This window comes from Cetorhinus maximus, chromosome 12 (genome assembly GCF_964194155.1).
Source record: "Cetorhinus maximus chromosome 12, sCetMax3.hap1.1, whole genome shotgun sequence".
Taxonomy (NCBI): Eukaryota; Metazoa; Chordata; class Chondrichthyes; order Lamniformes; family Cetorhinidae; genus Cetorhinus; species Cetorhinus maximus.
In genome coordinates this window covers 68,711,166-68,736,069 of record NC_135890.1, presented here as the reverse complement: position 1 = coordinate 68,736,069, position 24,904 = coordinate 68,711,166, and the positions used below count along the sequence as shown (strand labels likewise).

At 48.1% G+C, this 24,904-nt stretch overlaps 1 protein-coding gene across 1 annotated transcript; it reads left to right on the top strand.

The window, feature by feature from the left end:
• Positions 1 to 24,904, top strand: tbx16 (T-box transcription factor 16). Its single transcript, XM_078554644.1, has 6 exons — positions 1 to 116; positions 237 to 339; positions 800 to 964; positions 3,863 to 4,009; positions 12,887 to 12,957; positions 24,496 to 24,904. The coding sequence occupies exons 1-6, from the start codon at positions 28 to 30 to the stop codon at positions 24,902 to 24,904; spliced, it is 984 nt and encodes a 327-aa protein (XP_078410770.1). The 5' UTR covers positions 1 to 27.

Sequence of the window (24,904 nt, the reverse complement as noted above, 5' to 3'; positions counted from 1 at the left end):
GGAATATCTCAGTAATGATTGTTCTGTATGCTGTCACACCCGGAATTAGCAAGCCACTGGGTGAGTAGCCTATGGAACTGTCAGGCAGCAATTAGTCAGCACCTTCAGGAGGGGAGGTGAGAAAACCGTGGGAGGGGCATGAGAAGAATGGGGAGATTCTAAACAGGAAGGGAAGGTGTCAGACTGTAAAGACCAAAGTGATTGATTTGTTTTTTTAATGGACTGTGTTCCTTCAGGAGGATGTTCCCTCAGTGTAAGATCAGTGTGTCTGGGTTAATGCCGTTCTCCCGGTACATGATCATGGTCGACCTGGTCCCAGCTGATGGAATGCGCTACAAGGTGAGGACTACAGGGAGTGAAAGTTCAGGGTACATTGGAGAGTTGCCATAGCTACCGGGGCTGTCACTCTGCCATTTTGCTTTCTACTTGTTAAGTTGACTGCAGCCTTTTCCCTCAGGTTTCACTGTAACTGGGGTTAAAGGGATTGGTTGTATTGGTTCCTTTGCCTTTGAACTGAGGCCCAGGGGCCCAGGCTATTGGAAGTTCAGCCTCTGTGACCCAGCCCCACCTTCAGCTGGTCAGTCGGGGTTGGAGTGAAGTTCTGGGCCTAACCCACTCCCTCTGAGGCCGGAGTGGAGTCCAGGGTGCTGAGGTGAAGGCTGGTCTTTCCCCATTGTGCAGTGGTTCTGTTTTTCTCTGGGTCTAACCCAGTTCTTCAAGGCTGGAATAGAGCCCAATGTGCCTGAGGTGCAGGCCGCTCTATATCCTGTGTGTAATGTTGCTCTGTCTCTCTCTGCAGTGGTACAAGGACCAATGGGGGGTGTGTGGGAAGGCGGAACCACAGCCTCCGTGTGTGACCTACATCCACCCGGAATCGCCGGCTCTCGGCAGTCACTGGATGAGACAGACCGTCAACTTCTGCAAGCTGAAACTCACCAACAACGTGCTTGACCAGTCTGGCCATGTAGGTGACCGTGACCCCTCACACTCACTCATGTTTACATAGCATTCCCTGTCAGATACCACATGAGGCCATCTTACTTCAGCTGCTGGCTCCTGTAGCCTCTTCTCCCCTCAGCCTTGCTCCTTCCCTCTCCTCCCCCTCAGCCCCTCTCCCTCCCTCCCTGGGTCTCAAGGCAGCCCATTCCTCCTCAAACAGCTTCTGGATTATACTGTCTTCACCTGTCTCCAAGCCGGGACAACAGTTCGTTGATGCTTCATTGCTGATTCTACACTTACGAAGTTGTCAATGTTCCACCACAGGACCTTGGACTTTAACTCTGGATTCCTTCCTATTATCTCCTATCAATTTCCCATTTACTATCAGGTTTTAATCTCTTCTAATTTTCTGGTAACCAGGCCTATGTAACCTGAGTTTTCCCTGAGTCCATTTCCATGTGAGTTGTGGCTGCTGCTCTGGACCTGAACCCATCACTCTATATCCACTTTCACTCTGTTTTTACTTCTATTCTCTTTACCACTCCTTGACCACTCTCAGCTATCATCATGCTGCTTTCACTCCTCCCCTCTCAGATTCTCTGTCCTCCAATTCCAACCCTTCAGTACTCCACAACCTACCCACTCTCTCGCTGCTGTCACAGGCTTTATTCCCTCTTGGACAAGTCGATATTTTCCCCCTCTGCCTCTCTCAGCACCCTCTGACGGGCTTACCGAGGCACTCGACACTGGCTTGCTACAAGCAGCAACTCCAACTGCCCCATTCTATTCTCACATCAACTTTCTGCCCAGTGCACCCCCTGGGGTTAACCTTTTTTTTAAATTCGTTCATGGGATGTGGCTTCACTGGCTGGGCCAGCATTTATTGCCCATCCCTAATTGCCCTTGAGAAGGTGGTGGTGAGCTGCCTTCTTGAACCTCTGCAGCCCATGTGGTGTAGGTACACCCACAGTGCTGTTAGGGAGGGAGTACCAGGATTTTGAACCAGTGACAGTGAAGGAACAGCGATATATTTCCAAGTCAGGTTGGTGAGTGACTTGGAGGGGAACTTCCAGGTGGTGGTGTTCCCACGTGTCTGCTGCCCTTGTCCTTCTAGATTTCAGTGATTGTGGGTTTGGAAGGTGCTGTCTGAGGAGCCTTGGTGAGTTCTTGCAGTGCATCTTGTAGATGGTACACATTGCTGCTACTGTGCGTCGGTGATGGAGGGAGTGAATGTTTGTGGATGGAGTGCCAATCAAGCAGGGCTGCTTTGTCTTGGACGGTGTCAAGGCTTCTTGAGTGTTGTTGGAGCTGCACTCATCCAGGCATGTGGGGAGTATTCCATCACACTCCTGACTTGTGCCTTGTATTTGGTGTAGATAAGTTACTCACTGCAGAATTCCCAGCCTCCGACTAGCCACAGAATTTATGTGGCTGGAACAATTCAGCTTCTGGTTAGGTAACCTCTAGGATGTTGATAGTGTAGGATTCAGCAATGGTAATGCCATTGAATGTCAAGGGGAAATGGTTAGGTTTTCTCTTGTTGGAGACGGCCATTGCCTGGTACTTGTGCTTATCCTACATTCAGCACTGGATAAGCAGAAATTTCCTCCAATTAAATATTGGGAAGACTGTTTTCAGTGTCCGCTCCAAACTCTGTTTCCTAGCTACTGACTCCATCCCTCTCCCTGGCAATAGTCTGAGATTAAGCCGATCTGTTTGCGACCTAGGTGTCACATTTGATCCCAAGATGAGCTTCTGATCTTATATTTAAGCCATCTTTAAGACTGCCTATTTCCACCTCAGTAACATCACTGGACTTTGTCCCTGTCTCAGCTCATCTGCTGCTGAAACCCTCATCCTGGTCCTCATTACCTCTACGCTCAACCATTCCAACACACACCTGGCTGCTCTATCACATTCTACCCTCCATAAACTTGAGGTCATCCAAAAATCTGCTGTCTGTGTCTAAACTTGCAGCAAGTCTCATTCCCCTATCACCCTGTGCTCATTGACCTACACTGGCTCATCCTTGTGTTCAAATCCCTCACCCCTCCCTATCTCTGGAGTCTGCTACAACCCTCCGAGATCTCTGCGCACCTCTAATTCTGGCCTCTTGCACATTCCCGATCATAATTGCTCCACAATTGGAGGCCATGTCTTCAGTTTCCTGGGCCCCAAGCTTTTTAATTTAATTCCCTCCCTACACCCCTCCACCTACGACCTCAATTTCCTCCTTTAAGACGTGGTTTAAAACCTATCACCTTGACCAAGCTTTAGGTCATCTTGCCTAATATCTCCTATGTGTCTTGGTGTCATACTTTATTTTATAATGCTCCTGTGAAGCCCCTTGGCATGCTTCATTATGGCACTATATAATTATAAGTTGTTGTTGGCAATGTTGTTGTTCCTACTGCCCACTCCCTCCCTCTCACGACCAAGTCACTCCTACATCAGTTCAGTCATAATAGGTACAGCACAGGGTTAGATACAGAGTAAAGCTCCCTCTACACTGTCCTCATCAAACACTCCCAGGGCAGGTACAGCACGGGGTTAGATACAGAGTAAAGCTCCCTCTACACTGTCCCCATCAAACACTCCCAGGGCAGGTACAGCACGGGGTTAGATACAGAGTAAAGCTCCCTCTACACTGTCCTCATCAAACACTCCCAGGGCAGGTACAGCATGGGGTTAGATACAGAGTAAAGCTTCCCCTATACTGTCCCCATCAAACACTCCCAGGGCAGGTACAGCACGGGGTTAGATACGGTGTAAATCTCCCTCTACACTGTCCCCATCAAACACTCCCAGGGCAGGTACAGCACGGGGTTAGATACAGTGTAAATCTCCCTCTACCCTGTCCCCATCAAACACTCCCAGGGCAGATCTCAATGGCACTGAGTATTTCACCCTTGCTGTGTTTCAGATTATTCTGCACTCGATGCACCGTTACCAGCCTCGCTTTCACATTGTACAGGAAGAGAACCCATTCGGAGTTCGATGGAGCATTTTCCAAAGCTTCACCTTCCCTGAGACAGTCTTCATGGCAGTCACTGCCTACCAGAATGAGAAGGTGAGGCACCATTCGATATCTCGATGAAGCCTGTGGCACTCGCCATGTGGTGATGCCCCAACTCTGAACCAGCACGAGACAGGGGAAGGGGAGGGGGAGGGGGAGGGACACTAAGTTTACAGGGTGCAACTTCAGAACAACAAAGAGCAGGGAGTTCACTCTGTTTGGACGTGGTGTGCTTGGTATTCTCCCAACAGTTCTTAGGCATGGATGTCATTGGTAATATCAGCATTAATGACCCAATCCTATTGGCTCTGATAGGACAGAATGGTTTGTGAGGCCATCTCAGAGGCTCGTTAAAGTTATCCAGAGTGGGGTGGGACCAGAGTCACCCTTAGACAGCTGCTTCTTGATATCACATGGAGTGAATTGAACTGGCTGAAGACTGACATCTCTGATGCTGGGGACCTCCAGTGGTGACCGAGATGGATTATCTACTCAGCACTTCTGGTTGAAGATTGTAGCAAATGCTTCAGCCTTATCTTTTGCACTGATGTGCTGGGCTCCTCCACCATTGAGGATGGGGATATTTGTAGAGCCGCCTTCTCCAGTTAGTTGTTTAATTGTCCACCATCATTCACGACTGAATGTGGCAGGACTACCGAGGTTAGATCTGATCCATTGATTGTAGGAACGCTTACCTCTGTCTATCACTTGCTGCTTAGGCTGTTTGGTACGCAAGTAGTCCTGTGTTGTAGCTTCAACAGGTTGACACCTCATTTTTAGGTATGCCTGGTGCTGCTCCTGGCATGCCCTCCTGCACTCTTCATTGAACCATGGTTGATCCCCTGGCTTGATGGTAATGGTAGAGTGGGAGATATGCTGGGCCATGAGGTTACAGATTGTGGTTGAGTACAATTCTGCTGCTGCTGATGGCCCACAGCGCCTAATGGTAGCCCAGTCTTGAGTTGCGAAATCTATATCATTTAGCAGGGTTGATATGCTAAATCATAAGTGATGTTGTGCCACACAACGTGATGGAGGGTGTTCTCAATGTGAAGACGGGACTTTGTCTCCACAAGAACTGTGCAGTGGTCACTCCTACTGATGCTGTCATGGACAGATGCATCAGTGGCAGACAGGTTGGTGAGGATGAGGTCAAGTATGTTTTTCCCTCTTGTTGGTTCCCTCACTATCTGTCGCAGACCCAGTCTAACAGTTATGTCCTTTAGGACTCGGCCAGCTCAGTCAGTAGTGGTGCTACCGAGCCACTCTTGGTGATGGACATTGAAGTCCTCCACCAAGAGTACATTCTGCACCCTTACCACCTTCAGTGCTTCCTCCAAGTGATGTTCAACATGGCGGAGCACTGATTCATCAGCTGAGGGAGGGCGGTATGTGCCCATGTTTGACCTGATGCTATGAGACTTCATGGGGGCCGGAGTCGATGTTGACGACTCCCAGGGCAACTCCCTCCCGACTGTATACCACTGTGCCGCCATCTCTGCTGGGTCTGTCCTGCCGGTGGGACAGGACGTACCCAGGGATGGTGATGGTGGTGCCTGGAACGTTATCTGTAAGGTATGATTGAGGATGACTATGTCAGGCTGTTGTTTGACTAGTCTGTGAGACAGCTCTCCCAATTTTGGTACTAGTCCACAGATATTACTAAGGAGGACTTTGCAGCATCAACAGGGCTGGGTTTGCAGATGCCTGGGTCGATTCTGGGTGGTCCATCTGGTTTCATTCTTTTTGGACTTTTTAGTGGTTTAGTACAACTGAATGGCTTGCTCGGCCATTTCAGAGTCAACCACATTGCTGTGGGTCTGGAGTCACATGTAGTCCAGACCAGGTGTTATGGCACAGCGGATGGTAAATGCTGAGCTGCTCTAATCCCAGAGGGAAGCTCGAAACAGCTGCCAGAACTGTTTTGCAATTTGTATTTTTATTTCGAGATTTGTGCCTTGAATTCAGTAATAATAAGTCCACTGAGCCTTAGAGGTTTTTTCACAAAACTAAATTAAACATTTATTAATAAAATAAATTATTTTAAGCACATACATAGGTCTACAAATTACTACTATGATAACTCCTAAATCCTCTAATTAATCTGGCTCCCAGTTATACCTCCATTAAGGCAACAGTAAAACAACATAGATTTCAACAGACACAGGCACAACACACAATACCCTGGACAGTGATATTCGAAGTGAATTCTCTTTGCTCCTGTTCCTTTAGACAGCAGCTTGATACATAAAGCTGGAGGCTTTCACACTTGTTGGACCTTAGAATGCCTTCTTCCTCAAGCAAAGCCTCATCTCCTTTATACATGTTTTTCCCTTTTTAGTGCAAATTTCTTTGTCTCAGTATGTCTTTGCAGCTTTACTTTTTCCATAATATAAATCTTTCCTAGCACTCACCATCAGTAATCTTTGGGAAAAATAAACACACTGTTTGGCTTAGCCTCTGTTGGCTAGGTGTAACATCTTACTATCTCTTTGAAATTCACTACTCTGGTTTATCTAAAAATGCAAATATTCCTCACATCTCACATTCTAAAACTTCAGCCATGTTTATGTATTTAGCATTTCAAATCTAGTTTCCCTTGTGATACATCCAAGCACCTAGACCAATTAAAACCCACTCACACACACTACACACAGAGAAACTCATCCAAATCCCACTTTTAACCTACCTTTACAATAAATTACAATATTATGAAAATTATTATATTTTCATGGCACCAGGTGAGGATGGCGGGTTTCATTCCCTAAAGGCATTAGTGAACCAGATGGGTTTTTATGACAATTGACAATGGTCACAATTAGATATTTAATTCCAGATTTTGATTGGATTCAAATTTCATCATTTGCTATGGTGGGATTTGAACCCAGGTCTCCAAAAACATTACTTTATGTCTCTGGATTACTTGTTCCACTGATAATACCACTACACCATGGCCATCCGCCTTCCCCTGCCCAACCCACCACCCCCCCCATCCTCCCACCCATCTGAGTATCGTAGAGGAGTATTATACCCCAGTATTGTACAGTGAGTAGTAGAACACAGTATTGTGCAGAGAGTAGTATACTACAATATTATACACTCATAGGCATTTACAGCACAGAAGGAGGCCATTCAGCCCATGGTGTCCACGCCGGTGAACAAAGATCTTACTACATTAATCCCATTTTCCAGCGCTTGGCCCATAGCCTGGAGGCTATGGCAAAGCAAGTCAATACCTAAATACTTCTTAAATGTTACGAGAGTTTCTGACTCAACCACCCTTTCAGGCAGTGACTTCCAGACTCCCACCATCCTCTGGGTGAAAAGATTTCTCCTCCACTCCTCTCTTAGCCTTCTACCTCTTACCCTAAATCTTTGCCCCCTGGTTATTGACCCCTCTACTAATGGAAAAGGTGCCTTCCTATCCGCCCTATTTATGTCCCTCATAATCTTATACACCTCTATCAGGTCCCCTTTCAACCCTTGCTGCTCCAAGGAAAATAACCCCAGCCTATCCAATCTTTCCTCATAGCTCAGACCCTCCAGCCCAGGCAGCATCCTGGTAAATCTCCTCTGCACCCTCTCCAGTGCAATCACATCCTTCCTATAATGTGATCAGAACTGCACGCAGTACTCCAGTTGCGCCCTAACCAGTGTTTTATACAGTTCTAGCATAAACTCCCTGCTTTTGTATTCTATGCCTCGGCTAATAAAGGCAAATATCCCATTCACCTTCTTAACCACCTTATCTACCTGCCCTGCTACCTTCAGGGATCTGTGGATATGCACACCAAGGTCTCTCTGATCTTCAGTATTTTCCAGGGTCCTACCATTCATAGTGTAATCCCTTGCCTTGTTAGCTCTCCCCAAGTGCATTACCTCACACTTTTCTGGGTTGAATTCCACTGCTCTGCCCACCTGACCAGTTCATTGATATCCCCCTGCAGTTTACGGCTATTCTCCTCACTATTTACCATCCTACCAATTTTCATGTCATCCGCGAACTTCTTGATTGTACAGAGTATTGTACCCCAGTGTTGTATGGAGAGTATTAGACCCCAGCATTATACGGAGAGTATTGTATCCCTGTATTGTACCAGAAGGCAGGATTTTCCTGTTGGCGTGTGGGGGCAGGCCCCACACGCCGACGTGTAAAATGATAGGTGGTAATGTTGGGCGAGGGTCCGGATGTCATGGTGTGCCATCGTGATATTTCGGTGGGCAGGCGTGTGATGATCTCCAATGCGCATCTGCCATTAATTAACGGGTCACTTAAGGCCCTTGAGGCATCAATTGACAGCGATTTTTTGGGGCCCGTGTGATCTTCAGGTTGTTGCACGGGCGCAACGGGCAGGCGGGTAGGACAGATTTGTATAAACCTCATCCACGGGCGGGATAAGAGGGCTCAGTGGGGTCGCGAATTTGCTCAGTCAGATATTTATTTTTGAAAGTTACTGATACTTGCCTGTGTGAGCAGAAATACTTCAAAACTCATCAGCTGCTTGGACAGGATTAAGGTCAGCACTCTACAGTGAAGGTCCTTTTTGGGGCCTGCAGGTTTCAGGAAGCCTTCCCTTAGCTTGGGAATGGGAGTTGTGCTCTCCATTGGAGGCACCTCCTCTGAGGAGGAATGGAGGGCTAGAAGGGGGAGGAGGCCAGGAGTCCACATTCAGCCTCTAGGGGAGCCACCTTTTGGAGGAGAGGCACAGGCACAAGGGGCACAGGGCTAACAGGAAGTCCAAGGTGGAACGGGCCGCAGAAGACGCCACTATCCTGCTGCCAGGGTTTACAGGTGGTGAAGCAGCTACCTCAATATGCCTGAGGTGCAGTGCCGAAGGAGGCTCCGTCTCTGAAGGGAGACAGTCAACTACATCTGTCAGATTACTGGGCCTGAGATCTCTGTTAACTGTGTGGGTGGACACCCCATGTCAGTGGCTCTGAAGGTCACAGCTGCCCTCAACATCTATGCCTCTGACTCCTTCCAGGGGGTCGGTGGGTGATCTTTGTGGTGTCTCCCAGTCAGCTGTCTACACTTGTGTCAAGCAGATTACAGACGCTCTGTTCAGACGTGCATTGACCTTCATCCTCTACCGTTGGGACCAGGCAAGTCAGGCACAATGAGCCAGAGGCTTCGCAGCCATTGTCGGCTCCCCCCGCGTCCAGGGTGCCATAGACTGCACACATGTGGCCATCAAGGTGCCAGCGGGTGAGCCCGGTGCCTTCGTCAACAGGAAGAGCTTCCACTCCATGAACATGCAGATAGTGTGTGACCATAGGATGCAGATTTTACAAGTTTGTGCAAGATACCCAGGCAGCTCCCATGATGCCTACATCCTCAGACACTCCGACGTGCCGGGGCTCTTCAGTGCTCCAGCCCGGCTGGATGGATGGCTGGTGGGTGACAAGGGCTATTCCCTCAGAAGGTGGCTCATCACGCCTCTCCACCATCTAAGAACAGAAGCTGAGCAGCGGTACAATAGGAGCCACGGCACCACAAGGACTGTGGTGGAGAGAACCATCAATCTTCTCAAGATGCGCTTCCGATGCCTGGACCGCTCGGGGGGTGCACTCCAATACCCCCCAGATTGTGTGTCGGTGATAGTGGTTGCATGCTGCGCTCTCTACAATCTTGCGCTGGAAAGGGGGGACGCAGTGGGTGAAGAAGATGTAGGTGTAGTTGCTGCAGCTGCACACAATGAGTCCGAGGATGAGCATGCACAGGGAAATGCTGAGGGGGTAGATGCTGACCCAGACATATTCCAGGGAGGCAGGGACACCCGGTAGGCTTTAATCCAACAAACCTTCAGCTACCCACCACAGATGGACCTCCAACAAAAGCCTGTGCTGCAGACTCCACACTCGATACCTGAGTGCTAAATCTGCCTGGATAGGAACATTAACTAAGGGCCTTGTCAATAAAGCTCAATATGACACAACTCACTCATAACATCATGGTTAACCATCCACCTGCAGAGCAAAAGAGGCACCCTCCGCCATGGTCATATGTCTAAATTTAATAATATAATAAAATGAACTTAAGGAAACAAAATGACAAAGGTGTTAAACAGCACACCAACTAATCATGACCTCATTGCGGGGCAACACAAAAGCACCAGTGAGAAACCCGTGGTGTGCCAAAGGTGCCTTAAATTTACGTTTTCAGGTGCTACATCTTGGTGCTGCCCCCTCGCTGGCATTGGGATTTGAGACAGCCTGCTCACTGTGCTGTCCTGATGGCCTCGATGACCCTGGCGGCCGTCCTCTGGCCCATGGAGCCTGTGCTGGCCCCGCCTAGGAGGGAGTGGCTAGTTTCACAGCTGGCATCTCCCCAGTCGCCGCAGCCTCATTGGATGCCATGGTCACTGGTAGAGGGGGAGAGGAGTTGCCACCCTCATCCAGAGTGCCCTGAGAGGAGCCCACTGAGATGGCAGGCAGCTGCTGCGCAGACATGAGGTCGGTTCGGACCTCCCTGCTCACCGTAGATGGATGGACACCGAGCTGGGAAACTTGGTGCCCAGACCATCTCCCACACTGGCATTGACCAACTGAGGTCAATGCCGACGTGAGGGCTTGCTGGTCAGAGCACATCCCCAGGAAGCCTGACCCTGGAGTAAGCTCTCCACAAGAGTCGCCACTCTCTTCATGGAGGAAGCATGGCGCTCAGACATGTGGCTCATTGTATTGGCGAGGGTCCGTGTGGACTCCTCCACCACGGAGACCAAGCCAAGCGTAGCCTCATGTATCTCAGCCAGATTCTCCCGCATACCCTGCTGGACTTCCAGCATTTGCTGCCTCATGGATGACTCCAGAGGCTCATGATCAGACACCAACCGAGCATGTGCCTGGTCCCCTGCAGTCCTCTGACTGCTGGCGCCATGGGCACTCTCTGTCTCTGCCAGCTCCTCCAGTGACTGTGAAGTGCCCTCACCGCTGTGCCCCGGGACACTAGCCGATGATCTAATTCCCACCGAGGTGCTAGTGTTTGCGCTGGTGCCTACCTGGCAGAGATGGTGTGACGCTGGTGGGTCAGAGACTTCAGGGCCCTCAAGTGTGAGAGGGGGCCCCTGTGCCTCCTCCTCCCGGTCCTGTTCCAGTGATGCTGAAAGGAAGAACAAGGACATTTGATTAGTTACTGTGGAGACAATGTCAATGTGCATCCCTGTCCCCGGATCATTATGCGCTCATTCTTCCATAAGCAATGGTCAAGCCATGTTGCAAACTTCAATCACTGAACATTCAGCACCTCCATGGCTGCTGGGACACTAATGGTGACCTCAGTGCTAGGCAAACATACCTGCCTGTGAATCCCCAGCCTCACCAACACCGGTGGACCTGGGCGCATGGCGCCTCTCCAGGTCGGGAGCCTCCTGCTCGAACCTGGTAATGATCGCCAACTGGGCCGGCCCTCCACCAGTCCTCACCTGCTCGGCGGCATTATGAGCATTCTTCTCCTGAAAAGGAGAGAGGAGCATTGATTACTGCAACTTGAACCTGGAATCTCTTCGCTGCTGTCCCACCCCAACCAGAGTGGAACATTGCAGGGCTCCAGTGCCTCCAACCCCACAGCTGCCACATACTCATACAAAGGTGCCAGGCCTGTCCCTCCCGCTTGGCCAAATGCTGCCTACATCACATTTGGCACCACACAGTTTAACCTGCCAAAGCAAGGAGGCGCAAGCACATGGAACGCAAAGACCAGCAGATGGATTGATGCCCCGCCGCCAGGAAGCTCCCCTTCCAGCATTCAGCACCCTGACTTTGACATGCTTCGCAGTTCCAGCACTCTGCCTAGGTACAGATCCTCCAGGTTGCCCCAAAACAGTAATATGGGTATCACTGTACTACATGCTGCGGGTGCAGAACCCATCTCATCACCACCCTCTCAGGGTGACCTCGGCATGGGCAATATCTGCTGGCCCACCCAGCGAAGGACACATGCCGTCAATGAGTCAATGCAGTAACTGCACTCAGAGTTGATGGAGGGGGAGGGCGGCAAGGGGGAAAAGACTACCTGCTGGGTTAAGTGACCAATGCCAACATGGTACTCACCCTTCCTGAGCGCAAGAGGTTGTTGAAACGCTTGCGGCATTGGATCCAGGTGCGCTGCACCACATCGTGGGAGCTCACTACCTCCTCCTCCCAGGCATGTTTGATCATGTGGGGGGGGCCTCCTCCTCCCGTCCCTCGGAACGAGGACCTCCTGACATGCTGCCACCTCCTCGAGGAGGGCAGCAAGGCAATCGTCTGAGAAACAAGGGACACAGTGCCCCCCCCACCCCCCCCCCCCCTCCGCCTGCCCTACCCTCCTGCCTGGCCTGCTCACCAGCAGCCCTCTGGGGAGCCCTTCTGGCCATGTTTGACAGCCTTTGCAAGGCTGCAGGAGCACTTTTATACAGGCCACCGGGTGGACCTGGTGGTTATAGAAACCCCGCCACTGCCCACCCACTCCCGCTGTCCTCAGGAGCCACGTTTCACGCTGGGTGGGCTTTAATTGACCGGTCCACGTAAAATGGCACAGACCCGATTGCGGGTGGCGATTGGGTCCGCACCTGCCAGCGCCCGTTCCTGCACAGCCCGTCTGACAGGCAGAAAATTCTGCCCAGAGAGTATTGTATCCCAGTACTATTCAGAGAGTATTGTACTGTGGTATTTTAGAGACTAATATACTCCAGTATTGTTGCAAAAAGTATAATATCCCAGTGTTTTTACCAGAAGATGTCATACTGATCAATCACACTTGCTGTTCACAATGACCAACCACCCTGACCTGTAACATTGACCAATGATGTTGTGCCCTTGCACTGACTAACCACAGTGACCCAACAGATGGACTAAGCATTCTGGCCAATCACACTGGTTGGTGTTCATTGAATTTCCCCCTGATTCTTGGTAAAAATCGATGTCTGACTCTGTTATTCAACTTCATTCCAGATTACAAAACTGAAGATTGACCATAATCCATTTGCCAAAGGATTTAGGGAGGTTGGATTGAACAAAAAAAGGTAAATTAATATCAGATATAATGTTTGTCATGTACTATTAGTGTTGTGTATTATGAAGTATGGTGAAGCCACTGGATACATCAAAGGCAATGGGCCCTGACAACATGAATCACAAAAGGTTAGTATGCAGGTACAGCAGGTAATTAGGAAAGCTAATAGAATGTTATCATTTATTGTGAGGGGAATTGATTACAGAAATAGGGAGGTTATGCTTCAGTTGTACAAGGCATTAGTGAGAGCACATCTGGAGTACTCTGTACAGTACTGGCCACCTTATTTAAGGAAGGATATAAATGTGTTAGAAGCAGTTCAGAGAAGGTTTGGCAGACTAATACCTGGAATGGGCGGGTTGTCTTATGAGGAAAGGTTGGGCAGGTTAGGCTTGTATCCACTGGAATTTAGAGTAAGAGGTGACTTGATTGAAACATATAAAATCCCGAGGGGTCTTTACAGGGTGGATGTGGAGAGGATCTTTCCTCTTGTGGGAGAATCTAGAACAGGGGATCACTGGTACGTCTGATGTCCGAGGATCCAGAGACTGGAAAGTTTAGCCTAATATCTCTTCAAAATGTTATGCTTCCAACTACACTGCTTACAATGCCGCCGATTTTTGTGTCATCAGAAAATTTGGGTATGTGGCTTTCTACCCCATCAGCTAAGTTGTTAATAAATCCAGGGGACCATTGAGGTCTCAACACAGATCCTTGTGGAACACCACTCATCACATCCTGCCAGTTAGAATATCTGCCCATTATCCCTACTCTCTATCTCCTGCCACTCAGACAGTTTTCTAATAGTTTATTCTCAATTTCTATTAGCATGGGTTGAGGATTGGTTAGCAGATAGGAAGCAGACAGTAGGCATAAACTGGACTTATTCAAGTTGGCAGGCAGTGAGCAGTGGAGGATCAGGGTTCAGGATCAGGGTTGGGGTCTCAGCTATTTACATCTATATTAATGAGTTAGATGAAGAGACGGAGAATAACATATCAAAGTTTGCTGATGATATCAAGCTGGGTGGAGAGGTAAGCTGTGAGGAGCGCACAGAGACAGCAAAGAGGTTAGGTGAGTGGGCAACAGAATGGCAGATGGAGTACAATTTGAGAAGTGTGAAGTTATAGAAAAGCAGAATATTTGTAAAAAGGTCTGAAACTTGTAAGTGTTGATGCTCAAAGAGACTTGGTTGTGCTTGTACAACAGGAAGTTAGCATGCAGGTGCAGCAAGCAATTAGGAAGGCAAATGTCATGTTGGCCTTGACTGCAAGGGAATTGGAGTACATAAATAAAGAAGTCTTGCTACAGTTGTACAGGGTTTTGGCGAGACTGCATCTGGAGTACTGTGCGCCACATTAGGTCTCCACATTTAAGGAAGGATATACTTGCATTGGAGATAGTACAGCGAAGGTTCACTGAGTTGGTCCCTGGGATGAGGGGGTTGTCCTATGATGAGAGGCTGAGTAAATTGCCTTATATTCCCTGGAGTTTAGAAGAACGAGAGGAGATCTCAATGAAACCTACAAGATTCTGAAGGCTCGACAGGACAAATGCAGAGAGATTGTTTCCACTGGTTGGGGATTCTAAAACACGGGCACAGTCTCAGGATTAGGGGGCTGATCATTTAGGACTGAGATGAGGAGAAATTACTACACTCAAAGGGTTGTGAATCTTTGAAATTCTCTACCCCAGTGGGTTGTGGATACACTATCGTTGAATACATTTAAGGCTGGGATAGACAGATATTTGGTGTTTCAGGGAATGAAGCGATATGGGGAGCCGGCGGGAAACTGGAGTTGAAGCCCAAGATCAGCCATGATCGTACTGAATGGTGGAGCAGGCTCAATGGACCGTGTGGTCTATTCCTGCTCCTATTCCTTGATTTCATGTGTTCTTGTGTCCATGAGCTTTAAATTTAACCAAGTCTCTCATGAGGGACTTTATCAAATGCCTTCTGAAGTCCATATAAATAACATCCACTACTTTAGTCACCTCTTCATAAAATTCAATCAGATTTGTCAGATATGACCACCTCTTTACAAATCCACACTGACTCTGCTGAAAATTTTCAAGGTGTTCAGCCATTCGATCCTTAATTACAGACTCTAGTAATTTCACGATAATAGATGTGAGACTAACTGGTCCATAATTCCCTGGTTTCCCTCCCTCATCTTTCTTATATAGCAGAGTGACATGCACAGTTTTCCAAGCTAAGGGGACAAGTTCCCGAATCCCGAGAACTTTGGAAGATTTTAGTTAGAGTGTTGGCAATGTTCTCATCCACTTCCTTTAAACCCTGGGCTGAAAACCATCTGGTCTTGGGGATTTGTCACTCTTTAGTTCAATTATTTTCTTCATTACTGTTATTTTGTTTACATTAATTTTATTTTTCCCTGTCCCTGATTCAATATGAGTTTCTTCACAATGTCTGGCATGTTGATCTCTTCCTTTAACGTAAATACCAACACAAAGTAATTATTCAGCATGTCCACCGTTTCCGTATTTTCATTGATAACATCACCATTGTCAGCTTTCAATTAACCCGCATTGCACCTGAGCACCCTCCATTATCTAACATAATTGTAAAAATGTTTGTGTTGATTTTGATATTCCTTGCAAGTTACTTTTTGTGCTACCTTTTCATAGCTCTTAGGCTGGGATTTTCCAGCCTTATCATGGTGGGACAAGGTGTGGGAGAGTGGGCGGTGAGCAGGGCTGGAAAATCCTGGCCTTTCTTTCTGTTTTCTGACACTTTTCTGTCCTTTGCATCTTTCCCAATTGCCAGGATCTGTCTTAGTTTTTGCATTTTTAGTTTGATGCTGTCTCTTGCCTCTTTAGTTGTTCATGGCTGTCTTTTCCTTCAAGTAGCACTCTTGTGGGTATAAACCACTTTTGTATCACAGTAAAATCTTTTTTGAACACCTCCCAGTTATCTTCCATTGTTAACCATTTACAGAATTGCCCGGTTTACTGTGGACAGTCTCTGTCTCATCCCATTAAAGTCAGCCTTCCCTAACTCTAGATGTTTCAAACATGGTGATGAACTTGACAATATCATGATTACAGTTCAATAAATGTTCACAAGCTGTTAACTAAATCTGGCTCATTATTCATTGCTAAATTATGGCCTGCTCCTTTGTTAGTTCTTGGACATAATTGTTGCAGAAAACTGTCCTGGACACTCAAGAAATTCACTACCTTCTAACTCATGCTAGTCTGCTTATTCCAATCTATATGAAAGTTAAAATCCCCCCCTACTGTGGGCCTATGCACAACTCCCTCGACAGTCTTATCCTTTTCTATTTCATAATTCTACCCTGGGGAGAGCTTTTCCAGGCTGGTTTGGAGGCGGAGGACTGGGAAAATTTGGAAAAAATAGCAATGGGTTAATATCCTGATGTGCTCCCACTTTGCTAGGAGTGGGTTGAAATGGAAGTCTGGATTCTGGGGAATACAGGCGGATCGGTGGGATGATACGGGTTGCTAAGTTTTTATGAGGTGGTGGGGGGGATACACTGCATGTGACTTCCCATTGGATGGGTTAAAAAAAACCTTTTTCAACTTAAATCCAACTGCAGGAGAGCAGTTTTTTATCTATAGAAAGGTTCCAGGAACACCCTGAATCCACCAAAAGGCCATCCCTGAAGCCTGAGGCCTGGGGCCTGGAACCAACAAGAGGAGGAGAGAAGGAGAGAGAACAGACTACACCCAGGTCCCTCGGCTCCTGCACACCATTTAGAGTTGTACCCCTTATTTTATATTGTCTCTCCATGTTCTTCCTACCAAAATGCATCACCTCATACTTCTCTACTTTGAACTTCATCTGTCACTTATCTGCCCACTCCACCACCTGTCCTTTTTGAAGTTCTACACTGTCCTCCTCACAGTTTACAATGCTTCCAAGTTTTGTATCATCTGCAAACTTTGAAATTGTCCCCTGCACACCAAGATCTAGATCATTAATATATATCAGGAAAAGCAAGGGTCCAAATACTGACCCCTGGGGACCTCCACGATAAAAAATATCCATGAACCATTACTCGCTGTTTCCTATTACTCAGCCAATTTTATATCCAATTTGCTACTGTCCTTTTTATTCCATGAGCAATAACTTTTCTCACAAGTCTGTTGTGTGGCACTGTATCAAATGCCTTTTGAAAGTCCATGTACATCACATCAACAGCAGTACCCCCATCGACCTTTTCTGTTACCTCTTCAAAAAACTCCAGCATGTTAGTTAAACACGATTTCCTCTTTAGAAATCCATGCTGGTTCTTCCTTATCAACCCATATTTTTCTATGTGACTGCTAATTCTATCCCAAATAATTGTTTCTAGAATCTTGCCCACCACTGAAGTTAAACTGGCTGGTCTTTAATTGCTGGCCTTATCCTTACAACCTTTGTTGAGCAAGGGCATAATGTTTGCAATTCTCCAGTCCTTGGGCACCACCCCTGAGTCTAGAGAAGACTGAAAAATTATGGCCAGTGCACCTGAATTTCTACTCTCTCTTCCTTCAATATCCTTGGATCATCTCATCCGGTCACAGTGCCTTGTCAACTTTAAATACCGACAGTCTATTCAACACTTCCTCCTTATCAATTTTGAACCCTTCTAGTGACAGAGTTTCCTCATCTGTCACCATGGCCTGGGGAGCATCTACCTCCTTGGTAAAGACGGATGCAAAGTATTCATTTAATATCTCAGCCATGGCCTCTTTGTCCATGTGTAAATTCCCTTTTAGGTCCCTAATCAGCCCTACTCCTCCTTTTATCACATTTTACTAGTTTTATGCCTATAAAAGACTTTGGGATTCCCCTATATGTTGGCTGCCAGTTTTTTCTCATCCCTCTTCGCTTCTCTAATAGGCTTTTTCACCTCCCCTCTGAACCATCTGTATTCCTCTTGGTTCTCAGTTGTATTTTCTACCTGACACCTGTCATAAGCACACTTTTTCTTCTTTATCGTAATTTCAATCTCCTTTTTCATCCAGGGAACTCTGGATTTAAGATCATAAGGCATAGGAGCAAAAGTAGGCCATTCGGCCCATCAAGTCTGCTCTGCCATTCAATGAGATCATGGCCTATCTGATAATCCTCAACTCCACTTTCCTGCCTTTTCACCATAGCCCTTGATTCCCTTACTGATTAAAAACCTGTCTATCTCAGTCTTGAATATAGTTAATGACCCAGCCTCTACAGCCCTATGCAGAAAAAAATTCCATAGATTCACTACCCTCTGAGAGAATAAATTCCTCCTCATCCCTGTCTTAAATGGGTGACCCCTTACTCTGAGAATATGCCCTTTAGTCCTATACTCTCCTACAAGGAGAAACAACCTCTCAGCATCTACCCAGTCAAGCCCCCCCAAGAATCTTATGTTTCAATAAGGTCGCCTCTCATTCTTCTAAATGCCAATGAGCACAGGCCCAACTCACTCAACCTCTCCTCATTAAAAAAATCCCTCCATACCCAGGATCAACCTAGTGAACCTTCTCTGGACTGTCTCCAATGCCAATATATCTTTCCTTAGGTAAGGGGACCAAAACTGTTCACAGTATTCTAGGTGTGGTCTAACTAGTGCCTTGTATAGTTTAAACAAAACTTCCCTATTTTTATACTCCATTCCCTTTGAAATAAAGACCAACATTCCATTTGCCTTCCCTATCACCTGTTGAACTTGTATGTTAGCTTTTTGCAATTCATGCACGAGGACCCCCAAATCCATCTGTGCTGCAGCTTTCTGCAGTCTTTCTCCATTTAAATAATATTCAGCTCCTCTATTCTTCCTGCCAAAGTGCATAACCTCACATTTTCCCACATTATATTCCATCTGCCACTTTTTTGCCCACTCACTTAACCTGTCTATATCCCTCTGTAGAACCCTTGTGTCATCTTCACCACTTGCCTTTCTGTCATCCTCACCACCTGCCTTCCCACCTCTTATTGTGTCATTCACAAACTTGGCGATTGTACAGTCACTTCCCTCATCCAAGTCATTAATATATATTGTAAATAATTGAGGTCCCAGCACTGATCCCTGTGGCATTCCACTAGTTACAGGTTGCCATCCTGAAAATCCTCCCCTTATCTGAATTCTGTCTTCTGTTAGTTAGCCAATCCTCTGTCCATGCTAATATACTACCCCCAACACCATGGGCTCTTATCTTAAAAAGTAGCCTTATGTGCGGCACCTTATCAAATGCCTTTTGGAAATCCAAATATATTACATCTACTGGTTCCCCTTTATCTATCCTGCTACTTACCTCCTCAAAGAAATCTAATAAATTTGTCAAGCATGATTTCCCCTTCATGAAGCAATGCTGACTCTGCTTGATTAGATTATGTATTTCTAAATGCTCTGCTATTACATCCTTTACAATAGACTAACATTTTCCCAATGACAGATGTTAAGATAACTGGCCATAGTCATCTGTTTTTTGTCTCCCTCCCTTTTTGAATAAGGGCGTTACATTGGCAGTTTTCCAATCTTCTGGGACTTTTCCAGAATCTAAGGATTCTAGGAAGATTACTACCAGCACATCCACTGTCTCTGTAGCTACTTCCTTTAATATCCTAGGATGCAACCCATCAGGTCTTATCAGCCTTTAGCCCCATTCATTTCCCTAGTACTTTATCTCCAGTGACAGTTATTGTATTTATTCCCAACCCCCCTTTTTGCCCCTTGATTATTTAGTAATGTTTCCCTTTCGATGGAATATACCTTGACTGTGCCTGAACCAATTCTTTTTTTGAAGGTAGCCCATTGTTCAGCTACAGCTTTTCCTGCCAATCTTTCATTCCAGTCTATCTGGCCCAGCTCTGTTCCTGCCCCATCAAAATCAGCTCTTGTCGAGTTAATTATTCTTATTCTGGATTGTACATTGTCCTTTTCTATCATCATCCTAAAACATACAATATGATGATCACTGTCTCCTAAATGTTCCCCCACTGACATGTGATCTACTTCTCCCACCTCATTTCCAAGAGCCAGGTCCAACCAGGTCTTTTGTTGGATTGGACACATACTGCTGTAGGAAATTCTCCTGAACACAATCTAGAAACTTTTGCCCCTCTCCACCCTTTACACTACCACTGTCCCAGTCTACATTCGGGTAATTAAAGTCCTCCATTATAACTACTCTATAATGCCTGCATCTCTCTATAATTTCCCTGCAGATTTGTTCTTTTATGTCCTTCTCACTCATTGGCGGTCTATAGACTACACCGAGCAATGTAATTGCACCATTTTTGTTCCTTAGCTCTAGCCCAATTGATTCTGTCCTTGAACCCTCCGGGACATCCTCTTTCTCCAGCACTACAATGCTCTCCTTAACCATTCCCGCCACCCCTCCTCCTTTCCTCCCTTTCCTATCTCTTCTGAACACCTTGTACCCAGGAATATTTAACACCCAGTTCTGCCTTTCCTTGAGCCAGGTCTCTGTTATCGCCACAACATAATATTTCCACATGGCAATCTGAGCCTGTAACGCCCCTATCTTATTTACCATACTCCGTGCAGTCACATACATGCGTCGTATCCCTGATTTAGATTTTGTCACTTTCTTCCTTATCCCGACTCCACCTATTAACTTACCATTTTCTATTTTAGTGCTATCTGACTCTCCCAGTATTTTGTGCACCCTGGTATTCCACTCTTAATATTCTCTCCTGGTTCCCACACCCCATGCTGAGTTAGTTTAACAGCACTAACAAAACACCCTGCAAGGAACTCAGTCCCAGCTCTGCTCAGGTGCAAACCGTCCGGCTTATACGGGTGCATCTCCCCCAGAACCAGTCCCAGTATCCCAGGATTCTAAAGCCCTCCCTCCTGCACCATCTTTCCAGCCACACATTCATTTGCCTTATCCTCCTATTTCTATACTCTCTGGCAACGTGGCACTGGGAACAATCTGACTACGTTCAAGGTCCTGCTTGCTAATTTTCTACCTAGCTCCTTAAATTCTGATTGCAGGACCACATCCCCCTTCCTGCCTAAGCCATTGGTATCAATGTGGACCACGACCTCTGGCTGATCACCCTCCCCCAGAAGAATGTCCTGCAGCCGCTCTGTGACACCCTTGACCCTGGCACCAGGGAGGCAACATACCATCCTGGAGTCACGTCTACGGCCACAGAAACGCCTGTTTGATCCCCTAATCAATGAATCCCCTATCACTATAGCTCTTCCTTTCTTCTGTACAGCCGAGCCACTCGTGGTGCCGCAAACTTGGCTCTGACCGCACTCCTCTGAGGAACCAGCGCCCTCAGCAGCTTCCAAAACAGAAAACCAATTTGTGAGCGGGACCTCCTGCACTACCTGCCTACTTCTCTTGGACTGCCTGTTGGTCACCCATTCCCTCTCTGTCTCCAGGCCCTTAAGCTGTGGTGTGACCACCTCTCTGAACGTGCTATCCACATAGCTCTGAGCCTCGAGGATGTGCCACAGTGACTTCAGCCGACGCTCGAGGTCTGAAACCCGGAACTCAAGTTTCTGCAGCTGACAGCACTTGCTGCACATGTGGTCATCTAGGCCATCAGTAGCATCCATGACTTCGCACATATCACAGGACATGCGTTCCACTTGACTGAGCTGCCCTGCTATGTCTTCACTCCACTTCCCTTATGTTAACTTTATTCTACTTTGGATTATTTATATTACTTTATTAAAATGGCCCTAAATTTCCCTTATTCCTGGTGCTTCTTAGTTAAATCCAAGTATAGCTACTTGTTTAAAAATATTACACTTTTCTTATGTACTCACCAGGTCCTACTTCCTAAGGCCGCAACTCTTCTTTTCTGAAGAACAGTAGAAAAGGAAAGGAGCACTTCCTCCCTCCTCACCGAACTCCCTCACTCTCCTCTGCTCTCGAACTCTCGCTGTTTCTTGCGCTGTTTTTATAGCTCCTCTGTTCTCCTCTAGGTGCTGCTCACTGCCTGGCTCTCCTCCCACACTCCCCTCTAGGTGCTGGCTCCGGGCTCTCCTCCCACACTCCCCTCTAGGTGCTGGCTCCGGGCTCTCCTCCCACATTCCCCTCTAGGTGCTGGCTCCGGGCTCTCCTCCCACACTCCCCTCTAGGTGCTGGCTCCGGGCTCTCCTCCCACACTCCCCTCTAGGTGCTGGCTCCGGGCTCTCCTCCCACACTCCCCTCTAGGTGCTGGCTCCAGGTTCTCCTCCCACACTCCCCTCTAGGTGCTGGCTCCAGGTTCTCCTCCCACACTCCCCTCTGGGTGCTGGCTCCAGGTTCTCCTCCCACACTCCCCTCTAGGTGCTGGCTCCGGGCTCTCCTCCCACACTCCCCTCTAGGTGCTGGCTCCGGGCTCTCCTCCCACACTCCCCTCTAGGTGCTGCTCACTGCCTGGCTCTCCTCCCACACTCCCCTCTAGGTGCTGGCTCTGGGCTCTCCTCCCACACTCCCCTCTAGGTGCTGGCTCCGGGCTCTCCTCCCACACTCCCCTCTAGGTGCTGGCTCCAGGTTCTCCTCCCACACTCCCCTCTAGGTGCTGGCTCCAGGTTCTCCTCCCACACTCCCCTCTAGGTGCTGCTCACTGCCTGGCTCCGGGCTCTCCTCCCACACTCCCCTCTAGGTGCTGCTCACTGCCTGGCTCTCCTCCCACACTCCCCTGTAGGTGCTGGCTCCAGGTTCTCCTCCCACACTCCCCTCTAGGTGCTGGCTCCAGGTTCTCCTCCCACACTCCCCTCTAGGTGCTGGCTCCAGGTTCTCCTCCCACACTCCCCTCTAGGTGCTGGCTCCAGGTTCTCCTCCCACACTCCCCTCTAGGTGCTGGCTCCAGGTTCTCCTCCCACACTCCCCTCTAGGTGCTGGCTCCAGGTTCTCCTCCCACACTCCCCTCTAGGTGCTGGCTCCAGGTTCTCCTCCCACACTCCCCTCTAGGTGTTGCTCACTGCCTGGCTCTCCTCCCACACTCCCCTCTAGGTGCTGCTCACTGCCTGGCTCTCCTCCCACACTCCGCTCTAGGTGCTGCTCACTGCCTGGCTCTCCTCCCACACTCCCCTCTAGGTGCTGGCTCTGGGCTCTCCTCCCACACTCCCCTCTAGGTGTTGCTCACTGCCTGGCTCTGGGTTCTCCTCTCACACTCCCCTCTAGGTGCTGGCTCCAGGTTCTCCTCCCACACTCCCCTCTAGGTGCTGGCTCCAGGTTCTCCTCCCACACTCCCCTCTAGGTGCTGGCTCCAGGTTCTCCTCCCACACTCCCCTCTAGGTGCTGGCTCCAGGTTCTCCTCTCACACTCCCCTCTAGGTGCTGGCTCCAGGTTCTCCTCCCACACTCCCCTGTAGGTGCTGGCTCCGGGCTCTCCTCCCACACTCCCCTCTAGGCGCTGCTCACTGCCTGGCTCTCCTCCCACACTCCCCTCTAGGTGCTGGCTCTGGGTTCTCCTCTCACACTCTCCTCTAGCTCCATGTTGCTCTCAGCCTCGTGGATGTGCCGCAGTGACTCCAGCCGCTGCTCAAGCTCTGAAAGCTGGAGCTCAAGGTTCTGCAGCTGGTGACACTTCCTGCACATGTGGTCATCTAGGCCACTGGTAGTGTCCATAACTTCCCACATATTACAGGACATGCATTCCATACAACCGAGCTGCCCTGCCATGTCTTAACTTTACTTCCCTTACGTTAACTTTATTTTAATTTGGTTTACTTATATTATTTTACGATATTGGCCCTTACCTCCCCTTATTCCTAATGTTACTTACTCAAATCCAAGTAGCTACTTTAAAAAAAATGCTTTATAATTTACAGCTACTTAAAGGCTCTCCCTAACAACAGTTTCTTACCAACCAATGAACTTATGGTTTTCCTGTGATGTCACTGTTTGATTATTTTGTGTTTCAAACTCAGCTCCGAAGATGAGGTTTACACTCAGGTCCATTTCTGCTCAGCTGCTTCTGTTCCCGCTTTAGAATAATCCCTAGGTGTACCACACCTCTTTTCCCCCATGCACCGAATTCCCAAGTGAGCCTAATTCACTACTCACTTGGTCTCCGTCTCACTCCGGTGTGGTCACCTGTCTCCTTGTGCACCCCTTATATGTGCACAGAATCCAGACTGACTGAGACTGTGGTACTGAGGGAGTGCTGCATTGTTGGAGATGCTGTATTTGAGATGAAACATTATACCGGGGCCCCCTCAGATGGATGTAACAAAATCCCTTGACATTATTTTGAAGAATGAGCAGGGGAGATTCCGTCAGTATCCCAGCCAGTATCCCAACATCACTAAAACAGATTATCCTGTCAATATCTCATTGATGCTCAAGGGATCTTACAGTGCACTAATTGGTTGCTGCATTTCCCATAATACAACTGTGTCGATCCTTCAAAAGTATTTCATTGACTGTAAATACTTCAGGACAGCCTGAGGTTGTGACAGGTGCTATAGAAATGGAATCTTTCTTTCTTACAGTGGGATGGGGGAATCTCTCCTCAGTGAGAGTAGTTTCCCAGTGGAGGAGCCTGTGGGAGTTGGGCGGGAGGCAGTTATTGTGCTCTGGATAATGAACTGACAGCTTTTCCTTTTCCCTTCATTCAGCAGCAATGATGCTCAGCTACATCCAGGGATTGATTTTGGAGCCAGGCTCAGCTCCAGTACCCAGCCTTCTGTGGGAGACGTTCCCAGCAGACCCAGCCTCAACGTTAAGGCAGCGCCAATGACCGATCTCTCAAGTGACTCACTGCCCACCCAGGACTACCAGGGGGTCTTCAATGTGGCGGTCAACAGTGCCAGGAAAGTTGGGAATGTTGGTCGCATCTACAGCCATCCTGCTGGCCCTCTGAGCCCTTGGAACGTCACTGGACAGCAGCTCAATGAGTTTAACCCCAATGGGCACCCCTCACACCTTGGCTCTGGCTTTGGGAACCATGGGGTGCCCAGCTATCCTGCTGGTCCTGGGATAATGGAATGGAGCCCCTATCCTCTCCTCCCATATCCATGTTGGTGA

Bases quoted from the DNA above. Each gene is read 5' to 3' on its own strand.
- tbx16 (XM_078554644.1), top strand. From the start codon at position 28: ATGCTGTCACACCCGGAATTAGCAAGCCACTGGGTGAGTAGCCTATGG. The intron at 965-3,862 runs GTAGGTGACCGT...GCTGTGTTTCAG, and splicing joins TGCTTGACCAGTCTGGCCAT to ATTATTCTGCACTCGATGCA. The intron at 12,958-24,495 runs GTAAATTAATAT...CCCTTCATTCAG, and splicing joins GTTGGATTGAACAAAAAAAG to CAGCAATGATGCTCAGCTAC.